Below are 21,975 nucleotides of genomic sequence, written 5' to 3'. Positions count from 1 at the left end.
TGTTACACCATACGTGATAAGTGATTTTCCTATATGGCCGCACAGACCAAATTTCCTTTTATGGCAAAATGATTCCGTACGTCATAGGATCCCGTAACAATGAACGCTTCAACTCCCATCAACACGACATATGGGCCAGTGCAAGGCAAAGTAAGAGTCACTATTAAATTTTAGAAAATAAATGGCCACGAGTATGGAAGACCCTCCTGGAACAGCAATATTATTTTTATGGGGCAACGTGCACTGGGTTAACCGTGTGTTCAATAATCGAAATGGTTCTATGCTTTTTTTGAAGTTCCCGCGTCCAAACGTGAGCGAGCAAGAGCGATTTTCCCGTCGTCGGTTCTTCATTCTATGGACGCACATTGTGAGATCTGCGTGATATGTCCGGGCAATTTCACGGTGATGAATGGGGTGGAATCTTTGGACGCGATACTTCGTCAATTTTTTTTCAAGCCGGCGTCGCATCCGACAACCAGCTGATCATCATCATCATCACCATGGGAACGGCTGGTCCAGTCGGTGCGGTCGCATCAGTCGCGTGCGAAACGCGGTGATCTGTTTTTGGGGCGACTGCTGGCGTTGGTGCCCGTTTTAATAAATTCCGTCTTTTGCTCTGCACCAGAAAGCCAGCGTAGAACACTCCAAGATATCCGAATGTCTACTGACGTATGTCCTTCGTGCGGCGCCTCTGCTGTGACCGAAGAAAGCGGCGATGGAGTAAGCGACATTCTTCTCGATTTTGCTGTCTCGAGTCAGTCACTCTGCTGCCTGTTTACAGCACAGTCGTAGAAGCCTGGCTCGCTGTTTGTAATGACATTTTGAGACATTTTTTTCTTCTGATGTGTCTGTGAACATCTTTTTCTCGGTGTACTACCGTCTAACCTATTTTGTTGCTTTAGGAATGGTAATGCTCTGTATTCATCGTATATCGCGCTAAAGCTTGTTGTAAACTCATTTTGATACTTGTATGACCGTGACGTTAACGTCAGGTCAAGTTGTTCCAGAGAGCCTGGAAATTTATTTCTATATAAGCAACTGCCTGCCTATACCAGGAACGGGAAAGAATGTTCCGCTTTCTCTAGGAGGTTAAGTGGTTTCGTGATCGGCAGTAACAAACATATTTTGTTCGGTGTTGCCAGTAATGTGTGCTATTTCTATTCCTTACATTTGCAAACAATGAAGTGCATTTTCTTTCAATCGTTTGCATTATTGTGTCGCCTGATTCTATGCTTAGAGTCCCTTAGCTCTCTACGTTTCTTAGGCAAATAACTTTTTGTTCTAATTGCTGTTGAGGGTCTCGGTGGAATCCCTGTTTTTCGGACCCCCTTCTGTATATTTCTCAGTATGGTTAACTTTGTGTATATTAATACAATGAGCTCACAATAATATGTGAAATGAAATAACACGGCTGCATTGGAACACTGCCGCATGGGACAATGGACGAGATGCCAGTGCCTGTGGCTTTGTTGTGTAGGCAGAGACCAATAAAAGAAAACAAATACACACATTCCAGCCCTTCAATTGATAAGGAAATGAACAAGGAAATGAACCAAAGACAACAGAAAAGCCACCGGGGCGGCAGCTTGGGTACATTGGTATTCCATTAGGACGATTAAAGTGCGAACGGTACACGGATATGAAAAGGCACATACACACACACTCACACAGGCGCTACTTTGAACAGTTTATTTTTGCAACCCTGTTGCTTCTTTACACATGACCGACATCAGCGTAATCTTAGCTAATCAGCGGGCAGTACAGGAAGCAACACTTGATACCCTATCAATTCTAAGTACCTATCAGTTCACATGAAAACCAAGTTCTTTCGCTGTTAGTGCAACAGATGGCATGCTTGCACACATTTCACCAAGTTTTTCATTCTCTTCCGCTTCGATAATCACCCTAGTAAGCTGATTCTTGCTTTGGCCAAGAATCTGGCATGTGTCAAACAACGGATTACAGTGTCATGTCTTACAGTGAATTTCAGTACCTTGCAACAGTGCTCTCTGACCCAATCATTTAGGCAGCGGCCAGTTCGCCCAACATAACTGTGGTCACATGACATGCGATGAACCACACACAACGGAAAGGGCTGCTGAAAGTAACAACTTGACAAATAAGCAGTTTTTGTTATTTGGACCGCTGCATGGCGACAAGAAACATGCTGCTAGTCAATTCAAAGGCAGAACCTCTGCAGCTGTAAACATGTTATCGAGTGTGATTATTCGCCAAGCAAATGTCCAGTCCTATACATAAGGTGTGATTCACTGCTTCTAGGCCATGTCATGTACGGTTTCAGGAATGAGGGGGTTCTTTTAATCACCTGTAATGCACATTTATGTGTAAACCGCAGTCTGTGCTGTCACATGATCATTAGCTGAGAATGCTGTAAATTTGTAACCATTTTACAATGTTGCTGTGGAACGAGGACATATTAAACATTTTTTAATCGTTAAGCACTAAACAATGACGTCACTTTCCATGTCTGGTTCCTTAGGTGAGCACATACGGCAGATAACTTCCGGTCGATAATTTCAAGTCATTCAGTAAGAATGCCTCATTTTTAGGCAGCCCCCGTATATAGATTTGTTGTCTCAATGTGATCAAAGAAATTTGTTTGGCCAGTCTCACCGTGTTTGTATCCCTTTCGAATAATGTGTGGTACTTTAGTACCGTACTTCTGTCCTTCCATGAACACATTGTTCACTGTGCGTCTGTTGACATGCTGATTCCTTGTTTTGCTACATTTTGTGCTGCACCACGTAATTAAAAGCTGTTGTTTCTTATTGACAAGCTCCTCAATTGACCGGACGTACCTTTGCAAATGACATGACATGCATATATCCAATAATATAAATAAGCTTCTGTTTTTTAACGAAACAGGCTCCTTGCAAACTTGGTATTTCATTTTCTCTAGAAATGAGAACACATTCGATTTGGTATTTGGAGGTCAATTTTGATATGATTTGGAAATTTTGCTGTACCAACAACCCGAATTTTCTCCACATATTTATAAGCAGCTTAACAGTGCAAAAAATTTGACAGATATTTCTTCTGGTAGCACACACACCTGTTATCTAATACTATCTTCCTGTTGTGTACATTCTTCCATGATGTGGGGCAGACTTGATTCTAAGGGTGGGGATATTATTGGTTAAGCCCGTGCTGAGAACCCTTAAACAGTGTAATGAAGGGCATGACAGCTAGTTGTCAGTTTACAAAAACAATTCCTAGATTTGAAAGTAAATGGGGTGATCGCTTTCATGTTGGACTCCAGTTGTATTTTTCTTTAGTCTGGTGATTGCTAGACCTCCAACATATCCTCAATCCCTCTGTACCCTACTGGCTACCTTACCTTTCACCCCTTTCGATGTTAACTTGAAAGTGATTACCTAAAATATTCATTCCAGATATAAGTTGGGTGCAAGCGGAACTGTGTAGAAGTGGTTTCAGCACATTATTTGCATCGCTTTTTGCAAAAGTTGACTGCAATTTGAGCTAGACTACTGTGTTGTTGGAGACAAGACAGACAGTGGTAAAACAAGGAATGTTGCTAAAGCCGATATTTCGACAAGTCTTCTGCCCTGAAGAAGACGAGACCCCTTGTTAAAACATTGGCTTCAGTGATCTTCCTCGTTCTACCACTGTTAATTGCTTCAAGCCTCCATCTTCCCGTGACCTTCTCCCTTGTTTGAATCAGAGTTGGGAATAGAACTCGGGAAAAGCGTTTTGAATGCGGTGAGTTTACATGATAGTCTAGGACACAGCATCAACATGTCAAGCTGTCAAGCGATGCTGCAGCTTAATTTCTGTGCCATTGAATGTGGTGTTTTTGACAAGGTGTGTGATGGTGCAGTTGCTTTCATGGAGATAACCTAGGAACTGTAACTGAAATGGTTGATAATCCATCTTGGTAACAACTTCAGAGTGCAAGAGACCACACTCGCATGCATGCACGCACTCACAGTCTCACACATGGAAAGACCAAAGAAAGGACCCATTTTTGACACATGCACTTGTGTCAAAGAGGAGGTCCTTTTTTTTTTTGGTACTTGTGGGGGTGTGTGTGTGTGTGTGTGTGTGCACGTGTGTGTGTGTATGTGTTTTCTTGCGATCTGAAGATTTTCCTCTCGTGGAGATACTTCTCCACGAGATGCTACATTTAGCATCTAAATGGGATATTTCAACAAAGAACTGGGTTTTTCAGGTTCCTAGTGTTCAAGCTGGTGATAAGACACCTGCCAAACCTCTCAAATTGTGTGTAAACCTTACAAATTCAGGCTTGTTCTGCAACATTACGAATGGAAAAAGAAATTAAATTTGAGAAGGTTCATCACATCTGTTTATTCAGACAAGTTCCTGAAGCAGACGAAGTTGGCAACAACATGGTAGCTAAAAAAGTCATTGTTAAAAATAATGTGCTGCTTGTCAGTTCGTGCTCTTTCAAGTTTGCTGTTGCTTTGTGTAGTGCATCTAAAGGTAGTTCATTGTTATTTTGTACCTCACAAAATTTGTGTGCTCAGGCTAACCTAAAAAAAAAGTGTGCTGCACGTTTTTTTTGTGTGTGTTGTGTCCACGGGGTTTTTATAAATTCTGAAGTTTACAGGTTGCCACGTACGTAGTAAGAATCGACTCCAAAAGCGTATGTGTCCTTGAGCTATCTTCAGATCTGGGAAGTTGATTATGATAAATGAATTTTTCTCCAGTTTTCACGGGTGTGCACCGCCTGCGGAGCCGTTTTGGACGCTGCTCCGCTGCGTGCGACGGGGTTCTCGGGCGGCGACGACGGCCTCTGCTTTGTGTCCTCGACGAGCAGAAACACCTTGACTCTCTGCCGCGCCAGAGGCGAGAGGGGAGCACGGTTTCAGTGCCTGCTGAGTGAAGGACTGACCGGAAACCGGCGCCTCTGCAATGATTGGATCAAGCAGATGGCCACGAAAGTGAACATGGATTCGGTAATGGTGCAGCAGGCCTGCGACATCTTCAACAAGAGGTTCATTAAGCAGCCGTTCAGCCACCAGATGGCCCTTGCGGCCGCCAGCTGCTATCAGGTACCGTTGACAGGAAGACAGCATGCAATGTTGTCCTGTGCCGTGTTTGAATGAGTAGTAACAGGAGTACTGGTGACGTTCCGAGATCTCCAAACCCTGTAAAAAAAAGTACTGGCAAACGTCTGAGGGTCCTAGATAATTTGTTGTAATGTTTGCTTATGATGGCGAAATGCTTAGCCAGGGAGCTGTTGTGTTTGCCCTTGTCCAGCAAAATGTTGCAGCTGGGATGCTGAGCTGCATCAGTCACATTGCGCTTGAGGTGGAATGCGTAAACAGCTCCTACAGCAATAAAAAAAAGTACTGAGCCCTATTTTCATAAATTTTAGAAACGCTACCACATGCTTTTACACATAAGAGAAAGGCGCTTGGTAAGTGCAAGTACGGTAGAATCTTGTGATATGGAACCTCAAGAGACAAAAGAAATATGTCCCAAATAGCAGGAGTATCACTTACTGAGAAAGATGTGCAGAAGTTCAGCACTATATGTTATTCACCTTCTTAATACTATTAATAATAATATTACGATATGATTCCGCGAGAGATGAGCCACCGCGAGAACGACAAAGAAGTTGGTCGGTGCCCTTGGCACGAGCGAGTGTCAGCCTGGCTGCCTGGCTCCAATGTAAATAGCGTGTAAATAGCATCTCTCGTCTGTGTCTTTCCACACGTAACATTTCTGGTGGAGGTGTAAAGAACTGAAGGAAGCAGCTAGTTGGTTTAGTGATTTGGTTAGTGTCAACGACTACTGGATTTGACTAGGCTTTGCTAGTTTTGATTTCAAGGAGGCGCCACAGCAACACATTCCTGCCTCAGTCAGTGGCAGAGCAACATGCGATCATCCAGGAAGCGTTCAAATTATCAAACAGCGTGTTGTAAGGCATCCAAAATTTCAGTTGTCCTTATTTTGGTTTTCTATGGGGTGATTGGTGATGCCGTGAAGCTTTCGAGCTGTGTATACACGCTACACATTAAAGGTAATTCATATTCCTGCCTCCTTGGGTCTTTGCCATTGCTTTTTAAGGATGGCTTTAAGGAATACAGGTGTTGGAATGAATATATTTCAGATCCTACCTATTTATGAAAAATTCCTTTACAGCTTGATATTGTGGTACCATTTACAGGGAGTTGCGGAAATTTTATTCCAATTAGTGACAGTTTTCTTTTTCATTACCCAAATACAAAGTCAATGAATTAAGAGTCTGTTGTTTGGTTTAAGGAGCAGTTACACTTAAGTGATTTCTGTTTACTGAGATTCTACTGTGTAAAGGTTGGGAAACATCTATAGTAAGGTTTAGCGAGGGGGGGCCCTCACTATTTGGGCTATGTTATATTGATAGAGCAACAGCCGCCAATACAGAACCTCTGTAATAGTGCCTCTTCCCATTCCTAATTCGTGTAGGCGTAGGAAAGCACCTGCATTCGTGACTTCTAGATCCTCTGTTCAAGCTGCATTTCTTTCTTGAAATATTGCTTTCTTTCTTTAGTCTTTTTTAACTATTTCTCTTTTAGGTAGCCTTTCTTCTTTCTTTTTTTTTTTTTTTCAGTTGTTGCTGTTTGCACATTTTAGGTAGCAGGCACTGCAGTTTCCTTGGTGTTCAAAAGTGTAGGTGTTGGCAGGTGCCGTTTGCTGGCAAGCCTGGTTTTTGCAACTGCACTATCGTGTCACGGGGCCCACATTGAGGGTTTAGGTTAGGGCCTGTCACGTTATGCAACCACGCTATCATCACAGGCTTGCTCACCGTAGTGACTACCTAAATTTTAATATGAATTTGAGCCGGTTAAAACTATTCCAACCTGTTTTTAGTCCAAATCGGCCATTTGCCCTCCAAAATAGGTCAAAATTGCTCGGGCTCTGCCCATACAGGCCTGGCACCTGCCCATGTGGGCTGGACCTATCACGGAGAGCTAATGGCTGATTTGGAATAAAAACGGATTGGAATAGTGTTATACGTTGTACCGGCCCACGTCTTGAAATGCTGGACCTGGCGCAGGTCGACATTATTGTCACAAAAAGGAAAAAAAAGTATTGCTGACATTGTAAGAGGGCTATGCGTAATGCCGTTGCTCATAAAAATATAAAAGAAGAGTGTCACACATGTTTCTTCTTGCGACTTCTTGTGTGTGGCAGCCGCAGTGATTTAAGGAACAGAGCAAGTCAGTGTGTAATGTGGGCATGACAAATCCATGTCCTGGGTGCTGGTGCCAGAACTGGCTCATAGAAACAAGTGTTACAGTAATTTATTTAGAGCATGCTTGCCAGTATTTTGCTAGGGTTTCTAGGTTTGGAACTTTCAGTTAATTAAAAAAAAAGTTAAAAAAAATGCTGTCTTCGTGCTCCTTGAATACTACTGTAAACATGTTGTCGTGCACGATTGCTGGCCTTTCAGGCGATTGTGCTCGTGGCATGTTTCATAACTGTGCTCGGTGCAACACAGGTGCTGCGGGAGAATGGCCGAACCATATCGCTCCCCGCCTTGGCCCAGATGGCCCAGTGTACAGGCCCAAACCTGTTCCAGGCCATTCGCACGGTCAGCGAGGTGAGGATGCGTACCATTCACGTCATCTCCTATCACTTAACTGTCACTGTGGTGAACACAGTGATATATTACACATGAATCCCAAACGATTTAGTAATGTGGAAGTACAGCTTTCGCAGAACCCTTGTATACAACATAACAAAGTCACGTAAGATATAATTGACATATTGATTGATCTAATGGATGTCGCTTACAGAACCGCGATATCTGTTCTTGATGCAGAGCTATTGTAAACTTTGTGCTTCTATTTCTTTTTTCGAAATTTCGAATATTTGAAATGTTTTTAAACAAAATTCAGGTCCTATATCGGAATTCCGCTTCCAACAGTCACTAGAATTTAACTTTCTCTCTCAAGTTCAACGAATTTCATGAAGATCGGTCCAGGGGTTATCTCGGAAAAGCTTTTCTGCGTTTTACATGCATTCAAATAGGCTGCGTCAGAGCGGCTTAACACGTGACCTCTTGCGTCGAGATCACGGAGCAAGAATAAAGATTTGCCGACACGTTTGGTTCTCAGTAGCTATGCCATTAGTTTTTATTCGGTGCGTGCTTGTTAGGCTGCTGTGGCTCTGCCTGCAGAACGGGAACACTAAAACCAACCGCGCACTTTGACGCGCGATCACGTGTTGGGCCGACAGGTTTGGCTTCAATCGCTTTTTTTACCTCCATGGGCTCTCGCCGCTCATACGGGTGCTGGCGAGATTCTGCACCTCGTTTAAAACAACAAACAACAGATGTAGTGATCAAGACTCTAGAATTTTGATCGGGCCCATCTTGTTGCGTTTAAGACTCGTTCTCTCTCCCTTCTCTAAAGCACCGCCCGCTGGAGTCTGCAGGTGGATACCACTCGTCGTACGTTAGGCGCCGTGTTGCACGTAATTTTTTGCTGAGGGGCAAATCGTTTGCCTTTACGGCATTTTACAGTACGACGCAGTTCGCCAATGTCCGGAATAGCTCCTCGGGCAAACGCGCAGTTGTATCTGCTAGCGTTCGAAACGGCGCCGAGCTGACAGTTAAAGCGACGTGCGAAAAGAAGACACTCTGCCCGCTTAACTATAATCCGTTTTAGACATCAGGCATGTATATGTACGTAGTGGTTCCGAGAAATGAAGAGGGTACTATTTTCTGCTACCATAGTCTTTTTCTTTCTCTATGCTGCTACTAGTTAGCGAACACCGCTCAGCACCCGGCATCAGCAGACATACGGTGCAACGCTGCGTAAGCTACGCAAGAAGTTCGGTGACAAAAACGTATCACTCCGCGCGTTCCATTCGCGCTAGGCTGTAGGCCGACGGCGTTTGCTCGCGCGAGTTTGCACGTGTGGCTGCTGCAACGGGCTGGAAAAAAACAAATAAACGTACCGAAAAGAGAAACGCAGCGAATTGATCTAAAACAACGCATTAGATATGTGTATACCACGGTTTGTTTCTAAGGTTCTAAAAAAAAATCGTGCTAGCCTCCACACCGTTGCACCTAGCTGATGTCTGAAACGGAGATGGTAGATTGTTCATGGCCCGCTCGCGTAACTGTCCGTTGCTTGCGTCTCTTCGATTGGACGCCGAACTAAAGCCCTTTAGACCGAACGCGAGGAGAACGCCGCGTCATGCAAATCATTTGGCGTGCGTGAGAAAGGTGCTGCTTTTCGTGACTCAATTGTGTAAGTTTTGCGCACCCCCCCTCCCCTTTATTTTCGCGCAGTTTTTGTAAGAACCCTGGTATTTTTATTTATCGTTTATGCAACATCGCGGCCGCTTTACAAGGGCGTGCGTTTTTTTTTTTTTCTCTCGAAATCGTAGAAAACTAATTTTGCGCTTACCACTGCATTTTTTATTACAGAAAATCTTGCGGAGAGATCGCATTTGATGGTCCGGACGGTTCTGTGGAATACTTGGCACAATTAGTTGTCTGGTTCTTAAGAGAAAACGGTCCGGTTGCCTTCGTTTATGGAGAAGCAAGCTACTCCCAATCCAGCGCTAGTATGGCGTTTCTGCCCCCGTCTAGCTGTGGGCAGTTGCGGAACGCTGCCGGTCGGAAACGGTGATAGGAGCGCGAAACCAGGGGCAAGAATCTAGGATTCCAGTTTGCCAGTTCAACAGAGAGATTCACGTGTTGACCGTTAAAGCCAGCTTCGAAGCTCCTGTATCCGTACGTGAATATGCACAGCGCGACTACGCAGTTTTCGATTATTCGCCGTAACTACTTGCAACAGTACCGCATTGCACACACAGTAAAGCGTGCCAGAACACGTGTGCTTAACAAACTCGCCAAAGTAACGACCGGCAGCGACACTACTTTCACGAGCCTTCTCGCCTACGTACGCCGCGCCGCGTACGAAGAAATGGCTGAAAGTGAATGAAAGTCTATCCTAACTGCAGCCTCTGGTGTCAAGCACCGTCGTTATGTCATCCGCTCCGTTTTAACCAGCGGCCGCGGTAGTACCAATTAACAAGTACCGCACCCACGACCTCGTCCAACAGGGTTTCCAAACGGATCCCAACGGTCGGACGGGTCGCGTCCGGCGCAAAGCCCACTTCGACGCTAAGCCTAAAAGTCCGCGAAGCACCGATTGCGGAGGTTGTCGTCGCGCCAGCTTAGCGACAAACCGCCGGTTAAGCAACCGGGACGTTCATCGCGCAGTGTGCTGCGCGTCGTTTTACTGCTGTGAAATTGAACGATCGGACAAAGAAACATTCGGCAGTAAAAGATCGGGCTCTTTCGACGCGTTCGTCCGCTAGCGCCGTACCGTGCCGTAACGTCGACCGCTAGAGTTTGATCATAGAATAAAGGTTTCATTTCGGTTCGGTTGTCGCTGCCGGCTCGAGAGAGGTGACAGCGTGCCTGGCTCAAGTGGTTCTCCGATATGTGCTTGAGAGAGGCCCGCCGCATTCTTGATTCAGCCCACGATAAAATACGCGAGGCGTAGGCGGTACTATTGCACCGGGAATGGAACGTTCGTCAGGCGCCAATAAACGTCGCGACAGCGAAGGTGCAGTTTGCACCCCGTTATATATATATATATATAATAAAAGTGAATAGAGAAGTGTAACCATTATCGGCCATCTCGGAGCTTGCTAAATCTGTTTACTCGTTCAGCGAAAATACGTACGGAAAATTCGGTGGCGCCGAGGTTCTGTTTTAGTTAGTGTTCTAGAAGGCTATAATATGCTATAGTTGTAGTGAAATAGTGAATGGGAGAATGGCTGCATGCATAGAGTTTCTCACTATAACACCTAGAGGGTAATCTGGCGCCACCGTCTATGGGAGTTTCTTAAGGGGGCACCGTGCCGTCATGGGAATGAAGATATATGTGTCTGCGAGGCTCGTGTTGGCTAGTGTTGTAAGAGGCTTCATCTAAAACGTAGATATGGCTACGCAAATAACGCGTTCTCAAAGTAAAATCTTCATAAAATGTTTCCATTCACGCATATTACATCTTTACTCACCCACGATGCATGACCAAGCGAAGAAAAGCAAGAACAGACGACCAACTGTTTCAAAGTGAGCGCGAACCTGGTCGTCTGTCCTCCAACTTTAGCGGCCCGCTGATACTTTTTACGTAACATGTAGTTGTACACACAATAACAAGTTCTCATAGTTACACAAAACATGTTTTCGCATAATAATAAAGCTAAAACAGCTTTTCACGTGCTGTTCTAGTAGAAAATGAATCATTGTGACAGACTGAACGGTACTTGCCAAGCGGGTCTTCAAGGTGTTCTGTCTCTACGAGAACGATGCCAATTCGAATCCACAATATACCGGCATTCCCATGCATACCACAGCGCAGCAGCGCCAGATTTCCCTCTAGGTAATGTAGTGAGAAACTCTATGGCTGCATGGGTGAGAGTAATTTTTGCCAACAAGAGTGTTCCAAACTGAAAGAGTGCACTGTTTTGTGGAGTGGAAAAAAATGGTGTTCACAATAATTCGTTTCTTAAGTTCGGTTTAATGTTTTTTTTTATGAATAGGGTTAAATGATGCTAATGAGCTGCCGATGTTGCGAGTCGTTTTGCTGTATGAATTATGTAATACTGACAAGAGGCATAGACTCGGAAGGGTTTGGGTGCGAGCTAGTTGGTACGGATCATTCATATTTTAAACAGTGCCAAAAAAACACCGGCAAGTCAGCGCTCGTCCTGTGTCCTCCCTTGTCCGCGCTTTTTTGGCGCTGTTTTAAATATGAAAGAGGCATAGTTTAGGGTGATGGTCATACTAGGGCGGGGAAAATTGTCGACGAGAGTCAAACATTTTGTTACTGTTGTAACAGGATGTCACTTGATTGAGCTTTGATTGGCCAGAAAATGACGTGTAAAGCTAAAGGGGGTGCAACAACACTCGGGAGAAGTCCGAACCAGTTTCTCTCTAGTTGCGGTCTCAAGACCCCGAATTTTATGAGAGCAGTGGCCAAATAAACGTTGCAAAGATGGCGTCACCATAGACTTGAATAAATGTCGACCAGTGGTGCAAATACCCGTATTGAAAATGGGCTTTGACCCAATGCTCTCCCTTGACATTGAAGAGCACAGTTTAATGATTCTTACAATAAGGAGCCACTGAACTATCATTCCTGCACTCCCAAAGATTTGAATAAACACTTGGGATTGCCCAGTTATAAATGTTATTTAGCTTGGTAATCACCGAGGAGTGTTCTCAAAGAGAAGTGGCACAACCTTAATGAAGGAGAAGGACTGCTCTGCTCACTCAGAAGTTGAGTGGACGAAAAGTTATAGAATGGAGGGGTGAGTATAACTCCTTGGCTGTCAGTGCCGATGCTGTTGGCTAGTGTCAATGCGAGCGAACGATGAACGAGATATGTTCATGCTATTGGCCTTGCAACTAAAGGGGAGAAACCCCATGGTTGTTTGCAGGATATGGGCACAGGAACGATGCCTGCCAGGCTGCAGGATCTGCTGCCTGAAGCGGCACAGGCGATTGACCCCTCTGAACGGGCAAAGGTGGTGTCGCGTGCCACCGCTCTGCTGGAGCCGCTCCGGTGCTGCTGGTTCTTCGAGGGGCGGGCGCCGCGGTGCGTTGGGCCTGCGCTCATCTTCATTGCCTGGAAGTCGCTCGACGTCAACCATCAAAACGTCTCGTACGCGACCTTCTGTAACATGCACGGTTTGGGCAAGCCCACCAGCTCGCTCATGTCCACGCTCTCTGACCTGAACAAGGCAAGTCCTAGGGATAGGAACGATGCCCCCTTCTACTTCACTATTGTTGCGTATTTTATATAGCCTTAATTACAGAGGGTTAGATGGCAAGGCTGTAGAGTTATCGGTCTTTGACCATCCAATCCTCTTCCTTCCACACAGATTCATTGTAGTATGTCATTGTTTTAATGCTGTTTTCCTAATCTGTGGATCATGAACCGAACTAAATGACCATCCTACTTAACTCACATGTGCTGCCTGTCACTCATGTTTATATGTGCATCTACTCAAACCCTTTATCACTTACCGACACTCACACCTGTGAAACGAGTATGTGCGATTGTACTATTGAGTGAGTATGCAAACCTATCTGCTTGCTGCAGCATTAAGGCTTCTGAGTACAGTAGAATACACTTTATGTTAATCTGTTTTAGAAAATTCCTGAGAAAACGTACTAACTGGGAAAACGTATGATTCGACACGCATAGTCATTTTTGCAGCCTTAGCAAGCTTACGTTTGTGCTCCTCAAATTCAGCCTGGGTCAACAGTTTTCTTGGGCAGGGCATTTTGGCAAGCAGTTTTGATGTGCCTACTCGGTGGGAATCGTTGTGGCAGGAGACGTCGACCCAGTGGTGCCCAGGCGGCCTGAATGCACTTTGTCATTTCCCTAGTTCGTAGTGTTTTAAGACGGCAACGGGTAGCCGAAACAAAATCGAGCTGATGGGAAATGCTGAAATACAATGCCGCCAGAGTGAAACATGATGCTCAGTTTGTGCAGCAGGGAGTGGCCATGCATTAGGGTTGTTGCCTACTAAAAGCATGCAGTACACTTCCAACAGCACTAAACCCCACTCGTCCGCCATGAAACAGCTGGATAAATGAAAATGGTTATCACAATAGGGTTGGCAGCGATAGCTACAGATGCAACGTGCGACAAGGAGATTTGCTGGTACTGAAAAAGGAAACCGAGTGTGTACCACATGCCAGCATTGACACGGGCGTGACACGTGACACGGGCGGGCAAGTTCTGCGGGGAAGGTGTCGTGCTGGGTGCCTATACTACTCCTAATTGTACGCACCTCGCACCCTTTCTTGTTTACCTGGGAAAACGTATCGTGCGATCGCAGTTTGGTGATGTACTGAATAGTCGTTGCCAAAAGATCGTGTTTTACGGGAATGCATGAAACGCGAAAAAAGCGTAACGGTATTGGATAATTTTTTGTGTTCTCAATCACGAATGTTGCCGCCAGTCAGCGAGGTTCTGCTGCAGCTATCTGCATGAAGTTGTCTCACTCGTGCAAAATATTCGGCCACACAATTTAGCTTATTAAGGTTGTTAAACACGATCAACTGGTTAGCAGCACAAAGATGGTAACTGATGTACATGCTTGTGTCGTTGCACAGGCTTGCACAGGTTGCATAGCACAACAAATACCCGAAGGGACAGGAATAGGTTCTCTTGTTTTTATGCTTTGTGTGATTTATGCTTTGTTTCACACAAGGCTGGTGACACTGAGGAGACTAGATGAACTCACATCTGGTGCCTACAAAAACCACGAGTGCAAGTAAACCTAAGCCAGCAGCTTAGCCAGAAAGAAATGCCATTTGCCCCACTCTGCCTTACTAGAGAGTTCTAGCATAGCATTACTGCCTGCTGTCACCCACTCATACCGCAGTTTTACATCACACGTGCATCAGGGAGAAGTGGTACTAGCATGGCGTCCAGTAATATTGTTAATACCCTACTGACATTACGTTACACCTGTATAATGCTGCTGTCTGCCACGCTGGTCTCTTTCAGGTACTTGTGCAAATGGCCAGTCATATCCCGTGGATCAAAGGTAAAAAGCTGAGTGCCAACACTGTATTGATGTACGTGCCAGACATAATCCGCTACTCAGCATCGTTAGTGATGGACGCCACCAGCAGTGCGGCAAGCACCAGTACAGGGCAGACGGGCGAGCAACGATCTGCAGTCGTCTATAAAACATTCCGGAAGGGGAGAAAAAGGACCAAGACGGCGCACGATTATGCTGCTGAAGTGGCGGACTGCGACGGCAATGAGCACATTTCGGACTCTGAAATTGACCTCCTCATTCGAAATGAGCAGGAGGTGAAGGTTATAGAGGCATTTCTGGAATCTCGAAAACGAAAGAATGCGACGGATGACTGACGTTTTGTTTGGCAGTAGTGTGTAGTCTCTGAGGAACTAAGAGGATGCTAGTGAAAACTCTTACAATTGTTACAAATGTTCTGAGCCACGTTTGACATGGCCTCGTGGTAGTGATGCAAACTGTCACTGCAGCGAGGACGTTGCAAGACCTTCGAATCCAAAACCGGCATTAGGTGGCATGGATGGTGCGTTCTCTAGGATCTCGGAAACTATGGAAGTATTGACGCGTGTTGATGAAAATTGAATGCATTCGTGAAAAATATTAAATATGTGACGCAAAAACACAAATATGCAAAGAGCAACGTTAGCATCTAAATTCATGCGAATGTAGATATCGTAAAACCTGTCTATATGCCCTCAATAAGGGGGTGACCGATGTTAATGCTTTAGCATTACGTTGAGCTACAAGTCCTTCATAAGGGGCAACCTTCCTAAATGCTTCAGCATCAAGGGCATGTCCACTTGAGAACAAAACACCATGTTGGGCGGGTGTTGCTTTTCAGTTGGTCATTAACTTGGCTCCAGCAAACTGTGATAACCACTGAACTGCACTGCCGTTTTCTCTACGGCCATCTTTTCATGCTATGAATGTGTTCAGCCTTTGTTATTGCTGTCGTGTATGTTCCTGTGCTGATGGCACATTTTCACTGTCCTCCATTCCTAGACTGGTGTTTTCATGCTTTATATTAAAGCTGCAATGTTTTTTTCCTTGTGTTTGTTAGTGCCAGATGCACAGACCATGTATTATTTAGGACTGATGCAACACAATAGTGCATTCTTGGAAACCAGTTCCATAATGGCTTTGTCTTGTGAAAAATTGGGATCAAGCTTCACTTTTAAGAGGAAGCATTAGCTCGGGTGCTCCTACCTAAATACATGTAAAAGGAGAATTCGTTTTTCTCGACAGCCACTGCACCAAATTTGACGAGGTTTATTGCATTTAAAACAAAAACTTAAAATCTAGTGACTGTTGGTTTTGAATATTTTATTTAGGTTGTGAATTGTTTATTAAAAATTCGTGAACATCTAGTTTTCAAAAAACGAAACTATCATGTTTACAACTTTGTAACTCATCAACGAAAAATTGATACGATACTGTGAAATGCATCTGATAGCACACCTAAAGCGGACAAAATTTATATGTTACACATGAATCTAAAAATATGTAATAACATGGAAATACAGCTTTTGCAGAACCCTTGCAAACAACGTAACAAATTCATGCAAGATAAAAAAATGACATTTCAAATTTGTCTGCTTTCAATGATCTAATGGATGCCGTTCACAGAACCGCGATATCTATTCTTGATGCAGAGCTATGAATTTTTAAACTTTGTTCTATTTTTTTTAAACTTCCTAATTTTTAAAAATTTTTGTAACAAAATTCAGGCCCTAAATCGAAATTCCGCTTCCAACAGTCACTAGATTTTAGTGTTTTCCCTCAAATGCAATAAATTTCATTAAAAACGGTCCAGAGGTTATCTCAGAAAAACGTTTTTGCGTTTTACTTGTATTTGAATAGGCCGCGTCAGAGTTTGGCCCGAGCTAAAGCTTCCTCTTTAAGTGTGGAATGCAACAGTGTTCAAAGACCCTTACTGCTTTTCATGCTTCCCGGCAACTGCAGCTTATGCAACTGTAACGTTTACCGGGAAATGCTGGCTGCGAACGCTATGCACGAAGGCGATCTTTCTTGTAGAAACGCGGCCTCTTGCATGGGTCGATCTCCTGTTATTGTTTCGCACGTTTAATATATCAGCCTGAGAAGAGCCAAGGTGTTTTTTTCCATTACACGTTTGTAGGTTGCCGTTCTCAAAATTCCGAGGAGTAACTTTATAAAGAATGAAAGACAAGGTATGAGCAACTTTGGTGGTAGGGAAGCGGTTGGGTATGCGTGGTTCGGAATTCGGTCCGAAATTGCTTTTGCTGAGGCGACGCCCAACGCTGGACGCCAAATTTTCTGCGACACAGGCTCCTTAACGCTTTTGTGTTAAAATGAGGAGAGCTTGTGTAAATAGCATTCAATCTAGTTTTTTTTTTTTTAGTTGTACAACCTAGTCACCGTGTTGGACTGCTACAATACCGTAAAGGATTATTTTGTTGGGAACTGGGAGAAATGAGTGCACATCAGGTGTGAATATCACAACAGACCAATATGACGGTACAGTACCATACTTTATTCTGGAAGAGAGTGAGAGAGAAACATGTGTCACACGGAGAACAATATGTGCACGAAGTGGGAAAGGCTTAACACAGCAGTGCAACAATCTCAACAAGATGGCAAGCACTTCTTGGCTGAGCAACTCTCCAAGGACAAGTGCGGTGCCAACTTCACGCCCAGCCGGCTTGCCTGTAAAGCACAGAAAAGGCAGACGCAATCTGGGCCTGAACAAGAGGCGCAGACAAAAATACAGCTGATCACAAAAATGTTCAGACTCGTCCTCTAACAAACTAGAATCTATGAGGTGGCTTAACAGCATATATACTGTGAATGTTTGGAAACGTCGAGATACACATCGCAAACAGTTCGCAAAAAAAAAAAAGTGTACATTAAACACACACCGAGCACCTCTAATTACCGATGGCACGTACATGCACTGGTGAACAAAAAGGTAAGTTTTTTTTTGCTTTTTAGACCGATCTCGCCTTGCTTGCAGACACGATGATGCTTGTAGTTTTGAAGCAGAATGCCGAAAAATTTCGATCATACAAGGCAGACATGGTGCTGAAAGCTTTCGAGGTTTAATTTCCTTAACATTGCAGTGAACGAATCTTGAAATGGAGCCGCTGAATATGGAACGGACTTCTGTCATTCCTGCTCTGCAGTCAATCCCCTGGTCAATTCGAAGAAAGTTTGCATTTTTCCGGCGGTCATTTCGGATCGCCTCGATCCGTGGAAGACTGGCCTCCTGTTACACAATTGAGGCACGAATCCAACTGGAAGCTGTACTGTGTGTTGCGACACTTCTACAGACTCTGCATGACCACTTACGCGATCATGCGGCGTGCAGCAGTACGTTTTCTTTTCTCCGCCAGCAGACTTGGAATTGTGAGATATGAACGCAATTCAAGTGCACGCTCGACAATTCAGCTGGCTACAACCACATTTCCCTCATGCATTCCGCCAAAAACTGCGAGCAGCCTTTGTGGTAGCAGTAATGCATTGCAGCAATACCGGTGTCCATTTGAAAGGAAGAAGCAGTAAAACCAAAAAACGCCTTGTTGTTGTCTATAGTTTGCTGTTCATGTTTGAGCATTACGAATGCTGGGTTGGTTGATCTTGAAGCACAGTTGTAGCAACTTACACTGCCATGATTCATGCAAGGAATAAACTAGTTCACCCTCACCATGTGATTCAGGTTGATTCGGAACTGTATGACCTGTACGCTCCGACAGTCTATGGCACAGACTGTTCATGTGAAGAAGTCCAGTGTGTGTATTTTGTAAGAATTCTTTGTAAAAACATCGATTAGTTGACTCCGAAATGGAGGCACGGCATCATCGGGGCAGATGAAACAGAACTGCTGCAAAATACAGCACTAGCACTTTTCGACACCGCACAGTTCTCGCATTAGCCAATGCTACCATAGTATAATCACAGTGGACTCTCTTGAAATGGAACCTCAAGGGACCAGGAAGATTGGTTCGGTTTAACAGGAGTTCCATTTACTGAGAGACAAAGCTGAATACAATTATGAATGCAAAACCAACCAACCGTGAGGATGGTGTTCCATTTAAGTGATTTCCATTTACAGAGATTTCAATGTATACGTTAGAGAACGTACTCTTGTGAGAAAACATTTTCTCCTAGATCGATAGCCATGCAACATGGAATTATTTCACAGCATTTCATTGGTCAAACAAGTACACTTGGGCTGTACCGGTCGATTTCAGCATGCATTCATTATAACTGATGTGCAAAAGGAATTACAAGAATGCAGGGGCCTTGTTCCTTTTTAGGCATCAGTCAATGAATTCGTTTCAACTTGCAGTCATTCAGTATGCATGCCTTGACTGGGAAGAAACAAATTTCTCGCATTGCTTGTAATCTCCAAGCTATTGCTTGCGCATGTGCAGATAGCTTTATGGAATTGCAATGCCGCCATCTTTGGCTTTGCTAACGTGAAAACCTTCAATGTTAACCGATCAGTGCATGGTGCTGTAAATGGAACCACTGAAAAAGAACAGCTGGAGAGTTGTACAGTTGTGTTCTATATCAAGAAAGTTCTAGAACGTTCTCAAGATGAAATGTGACGAAAGGCGCATCACTTGCAGTAGCACAATGGTGTTTTACAAAATGAACCTGAAGTTGTCTATGAAGCCTTTTTTTTTTATTGCAAAGTGATTTCAATGCAGTGTCACAAACATTATAGATCCACACAGGCTAAATGTTCCTTTAGACACCAGTGCTCTGAAAACAAAGGCAATGCTCAAGCGTGCCCAGTGAACGAGGGTGCCATCGGTACAAAACATTGTTCAAGAACTAGCACCGACAAGACGACGCAGAAGTGCACAATCTAAACTAACAAAATGCAGTGATGACTATTGGATCTGTATCACATAGTAGCCATCACAACTACTGGAAACTCTCCTTTCAGGCAAACTCTGTTTTAAGCTTGACTTTCTGAAACAGCTGAACAGCTTGGAGACCTTTGTTCAGTTCATATAGCTATTCCATGCGCTTCTCGTTGGGACGATAGCTTGGCTACTAGGTCGCCTTAACATTTCGTTCAGAGTAAGTCTACTAACGTTATCCATCTAGAATGTGTAGACTACGTGTTCCTAAAAAAAAAACTATGCTACAAATGATTCAACAACACTAGCTGGTTAATAGTTAGCAAGCACACCACCCTCTCTATTATAACTACCACACCCAGACTCGTCCAACCATATTAGGCTGCATGTTGCCCTCAGCCTACGACACAGCACCAGGAAGAGATCTTAAATTTGCATTTCTTTTTGCTTTGCACACACACACACACAAACAAACAAAATGGCTTTCAGGTCACCTTCAAACAAACGAACATTTGAAGTTCACAGCAAGATTCAGACGTGTTAACGACCCTCGTATATCAAAAGTGAAACGAAACAGCTTGCATGCAGAATTAGCGGTTGGGGCTAGACCTTGCCAGCTCTCAACTGATCACAGGGCAGCCAGATGCTGTGCTTGACTGAGGCAAATGGCTAGCAGTGCATGTTAGCAGTTTTACACGTGAAAAAACGAAAAGGTAACAGGCTTGTTGCACATTCATTCAGCCCGTCCCCCTTACCCATAAACAAGCCAAACACAGGGCCAAAAAATAGAGCCCTTCTACATAAAACAGCAGCAGAATCCGTAGCTAACAAAAGCAACGAGAGTTTAGCAACGAGGTGAAAACAACTGCACTGTTTCCCGTGTTTACACGCATTGTGCGCTTACGAAAAAAATGGAGACATGCAACAGAGCAGGGATAGGCAGGAAAACGCCGGTTCCTGCTAATACGGCTCCTTCACCGGTAAACCACACACACTCGGGCTTTCCTTGCAAGACTAAATCATATCTACTTGAAATGAGGTGACATCTTCGAACTTTCAGAAAGGAATAACATACCACCGGTACGAAGGAAAAAGACAACAACCACAGAAGCAGCAACGAGGGATCATCGTGCCACACTCCTTCAGAACTAACACGTTGTAACAGAGGACTACAGCACGGACACCGGTGCACATTTAACAAATGAACAAAAAAGAAGGCAGGTAACAAGAGAAACAACAAAGTGTGACTGAGAATTTGAAACCGGTGGCAAGGGGCACACCGGGTGACAATCTTGAATGAGACGCGTAATGTGACAGGTCGTACGAGACGTGCCAGAATGCTACTAGTTTGGTCACGAGAGACTAGCTTCTTAGCACGCCTCCTGCTGGGCTTCTTCGGCCAGCTGGAAGTACTTGTTGGCAAGGCGCCCTTTCATGGCAGCTGTGGCAGCAGCCGCCGCTTCTTGGTACAGCTCCCCTGCACAAAAGAACAACACAAATGTGTGGTAGCACTTTGTTAGTCAAAAGTCGGTTCAACCGTGCAAGTTACTCAAACTTGAAAAAAAAAAGCCTAACCATTTGCAAACTATTTGAAAAGAAGAAAACTGGGGGAAAAAGAAGTGCACTACTTTGCTGCATAGGCAACGCATCACCATTCACAACCACTGGTTATCAAACCTATGCATTACATGTCCCCCAGCTCAACTCCATTCCTTCCCCGTAATGTCAAACAGAACATTGGTTACCCCCATATGCAGCCTCTAATCCACACTGCTGTCTTCCCGTCTCCTTTATGTTAATGCCTACCACTTTTCATTCCATCGCTCCTTGTGCAGTCCCGATAACCTCGAAGTTTGTGCCCATTTGTTAGTACCCGTAGAATGCAATGACTGCACACTTTTCGAGGATAGCAGCAAGCTGCTAGTCATGATCTGGTAATGCTTGCTGTATGCACTCCAGCCCATTTGTGTCCAACCCACGACTGTGCACTGCAAGATAAACGGATAAAGATAACCTGCAGCTTTTTGCCATGCTGAGTGCACAGTATACCAAAGGCCTTGCTGACATTGTCGCATATCTTTTCTACCACAGAATAACGCAGCTTTGTAGCACGCATCTTTGTTTGCCAGGAAAATGGGCCTGTATTGCCTGCACTTTACAATTGGATACGAAACCAAAACCACATAAGCAGCATTGGCGACAGCCTTCTGTCAGAGCAAACATCATTGCCAGTGTCCTCGCAAGATGGCGACAGAAGTTTGAAACCATAAAACTTGTGTGCATGTTTCATTCAGGGGTGTGTTCGAATTGAGCACATGTGGTCGCTCAGGCATCCGAGTTGAGTGAGACGTTAGTGTTGCAGCAGGAGATGCTTGCCCACTCGCCGTTTTCCGTAGCACGCAACTACCGCTGTTACATGGCCGTCCGGTGTGAACAGACACACACACGCGGAAATAAAGACAGACAGGGACGTACGCCACTTCACGTAGTCCATGTAGCAACCTTTCACCAACTAGCCCAAAATGAAATAGTTCTAAAGGAACTGCTG

The 21,975-nt window shown here is 44.5% G+C and overlaps 2 protein-coding genes across 3 annotated transcripts in view; one reads left to right on the top strand and one right to left on the bottom strand.

Moving 5' to 3' along the window:
* The first annotated feature begins 287 nt into the window (after positions 1 to 287).
* LOC126525958 (transcription factor IIIB 50 kDa subunit-like) lies at positions 288 to 15,623 on the top strand. The gene is made up of 5 exons (XM_050173959.3): positions 288 to 720; positions 4,710 to 5,054; positions 7,490 to 7,591; positions 12,460 to 12,762; positions 14,544 to 15,623. Exons 1-5 carry the CDS (start codon positions 658 to 660, stop codon positions 14,913 to 14,915), a joined length of 1,185 nt encoding a protein of 394 aa, XP_050029916.2. The 5' UTR covers positions 288 to 657; the 3' UTR covers positions 14,916 to 15,623.
* A 1,451-nt stretch (positions 15,624 to 17,074) lies between these two features.
* The window catches only part of LOC126525944 (eukaryotic elongation factor 2 kinase-like), a 36,568-nt gene continuing 31,667 nt past the window's right edge, over positions 17,075 to 21,975 (bottom strand). For both annotated transcript variants that reach the window (XM_050173926.3, XM_050173928.3), the window contains one exon: positions 17,075 to 20,904. In XM_050173926.3, coding sequence (XP_050029883.1) covers positions 20,798 to 20,904 — 107 coding nt within the window. In that variant the 3' untranslated portion in view covers positions 17,075 to 20,797. The remainder of the gene's footprint in view (positions 20,905 to 21,975) is intronic.

This window comes from Dermacentor andersoni, chromosome 8, assembly GCF_023375885.2.
Source record: "Dermacentor andersoni chromosome 8, qqDerAnde1_hic_scaffold, whole genome shotgun sequence".
NCBI classification, from domain to species: domain Eukaryota; kingdom Metazoa; phylum Arthropoda; class Arachnida; order Ixodida; family Ixodidae; genus Dermacentor; species Dermacentor andersoni.
Note: the sequence above shows the minus strand (reverse complement) of the source record. Positions and strands in the feature narration are given on the sequence as shown.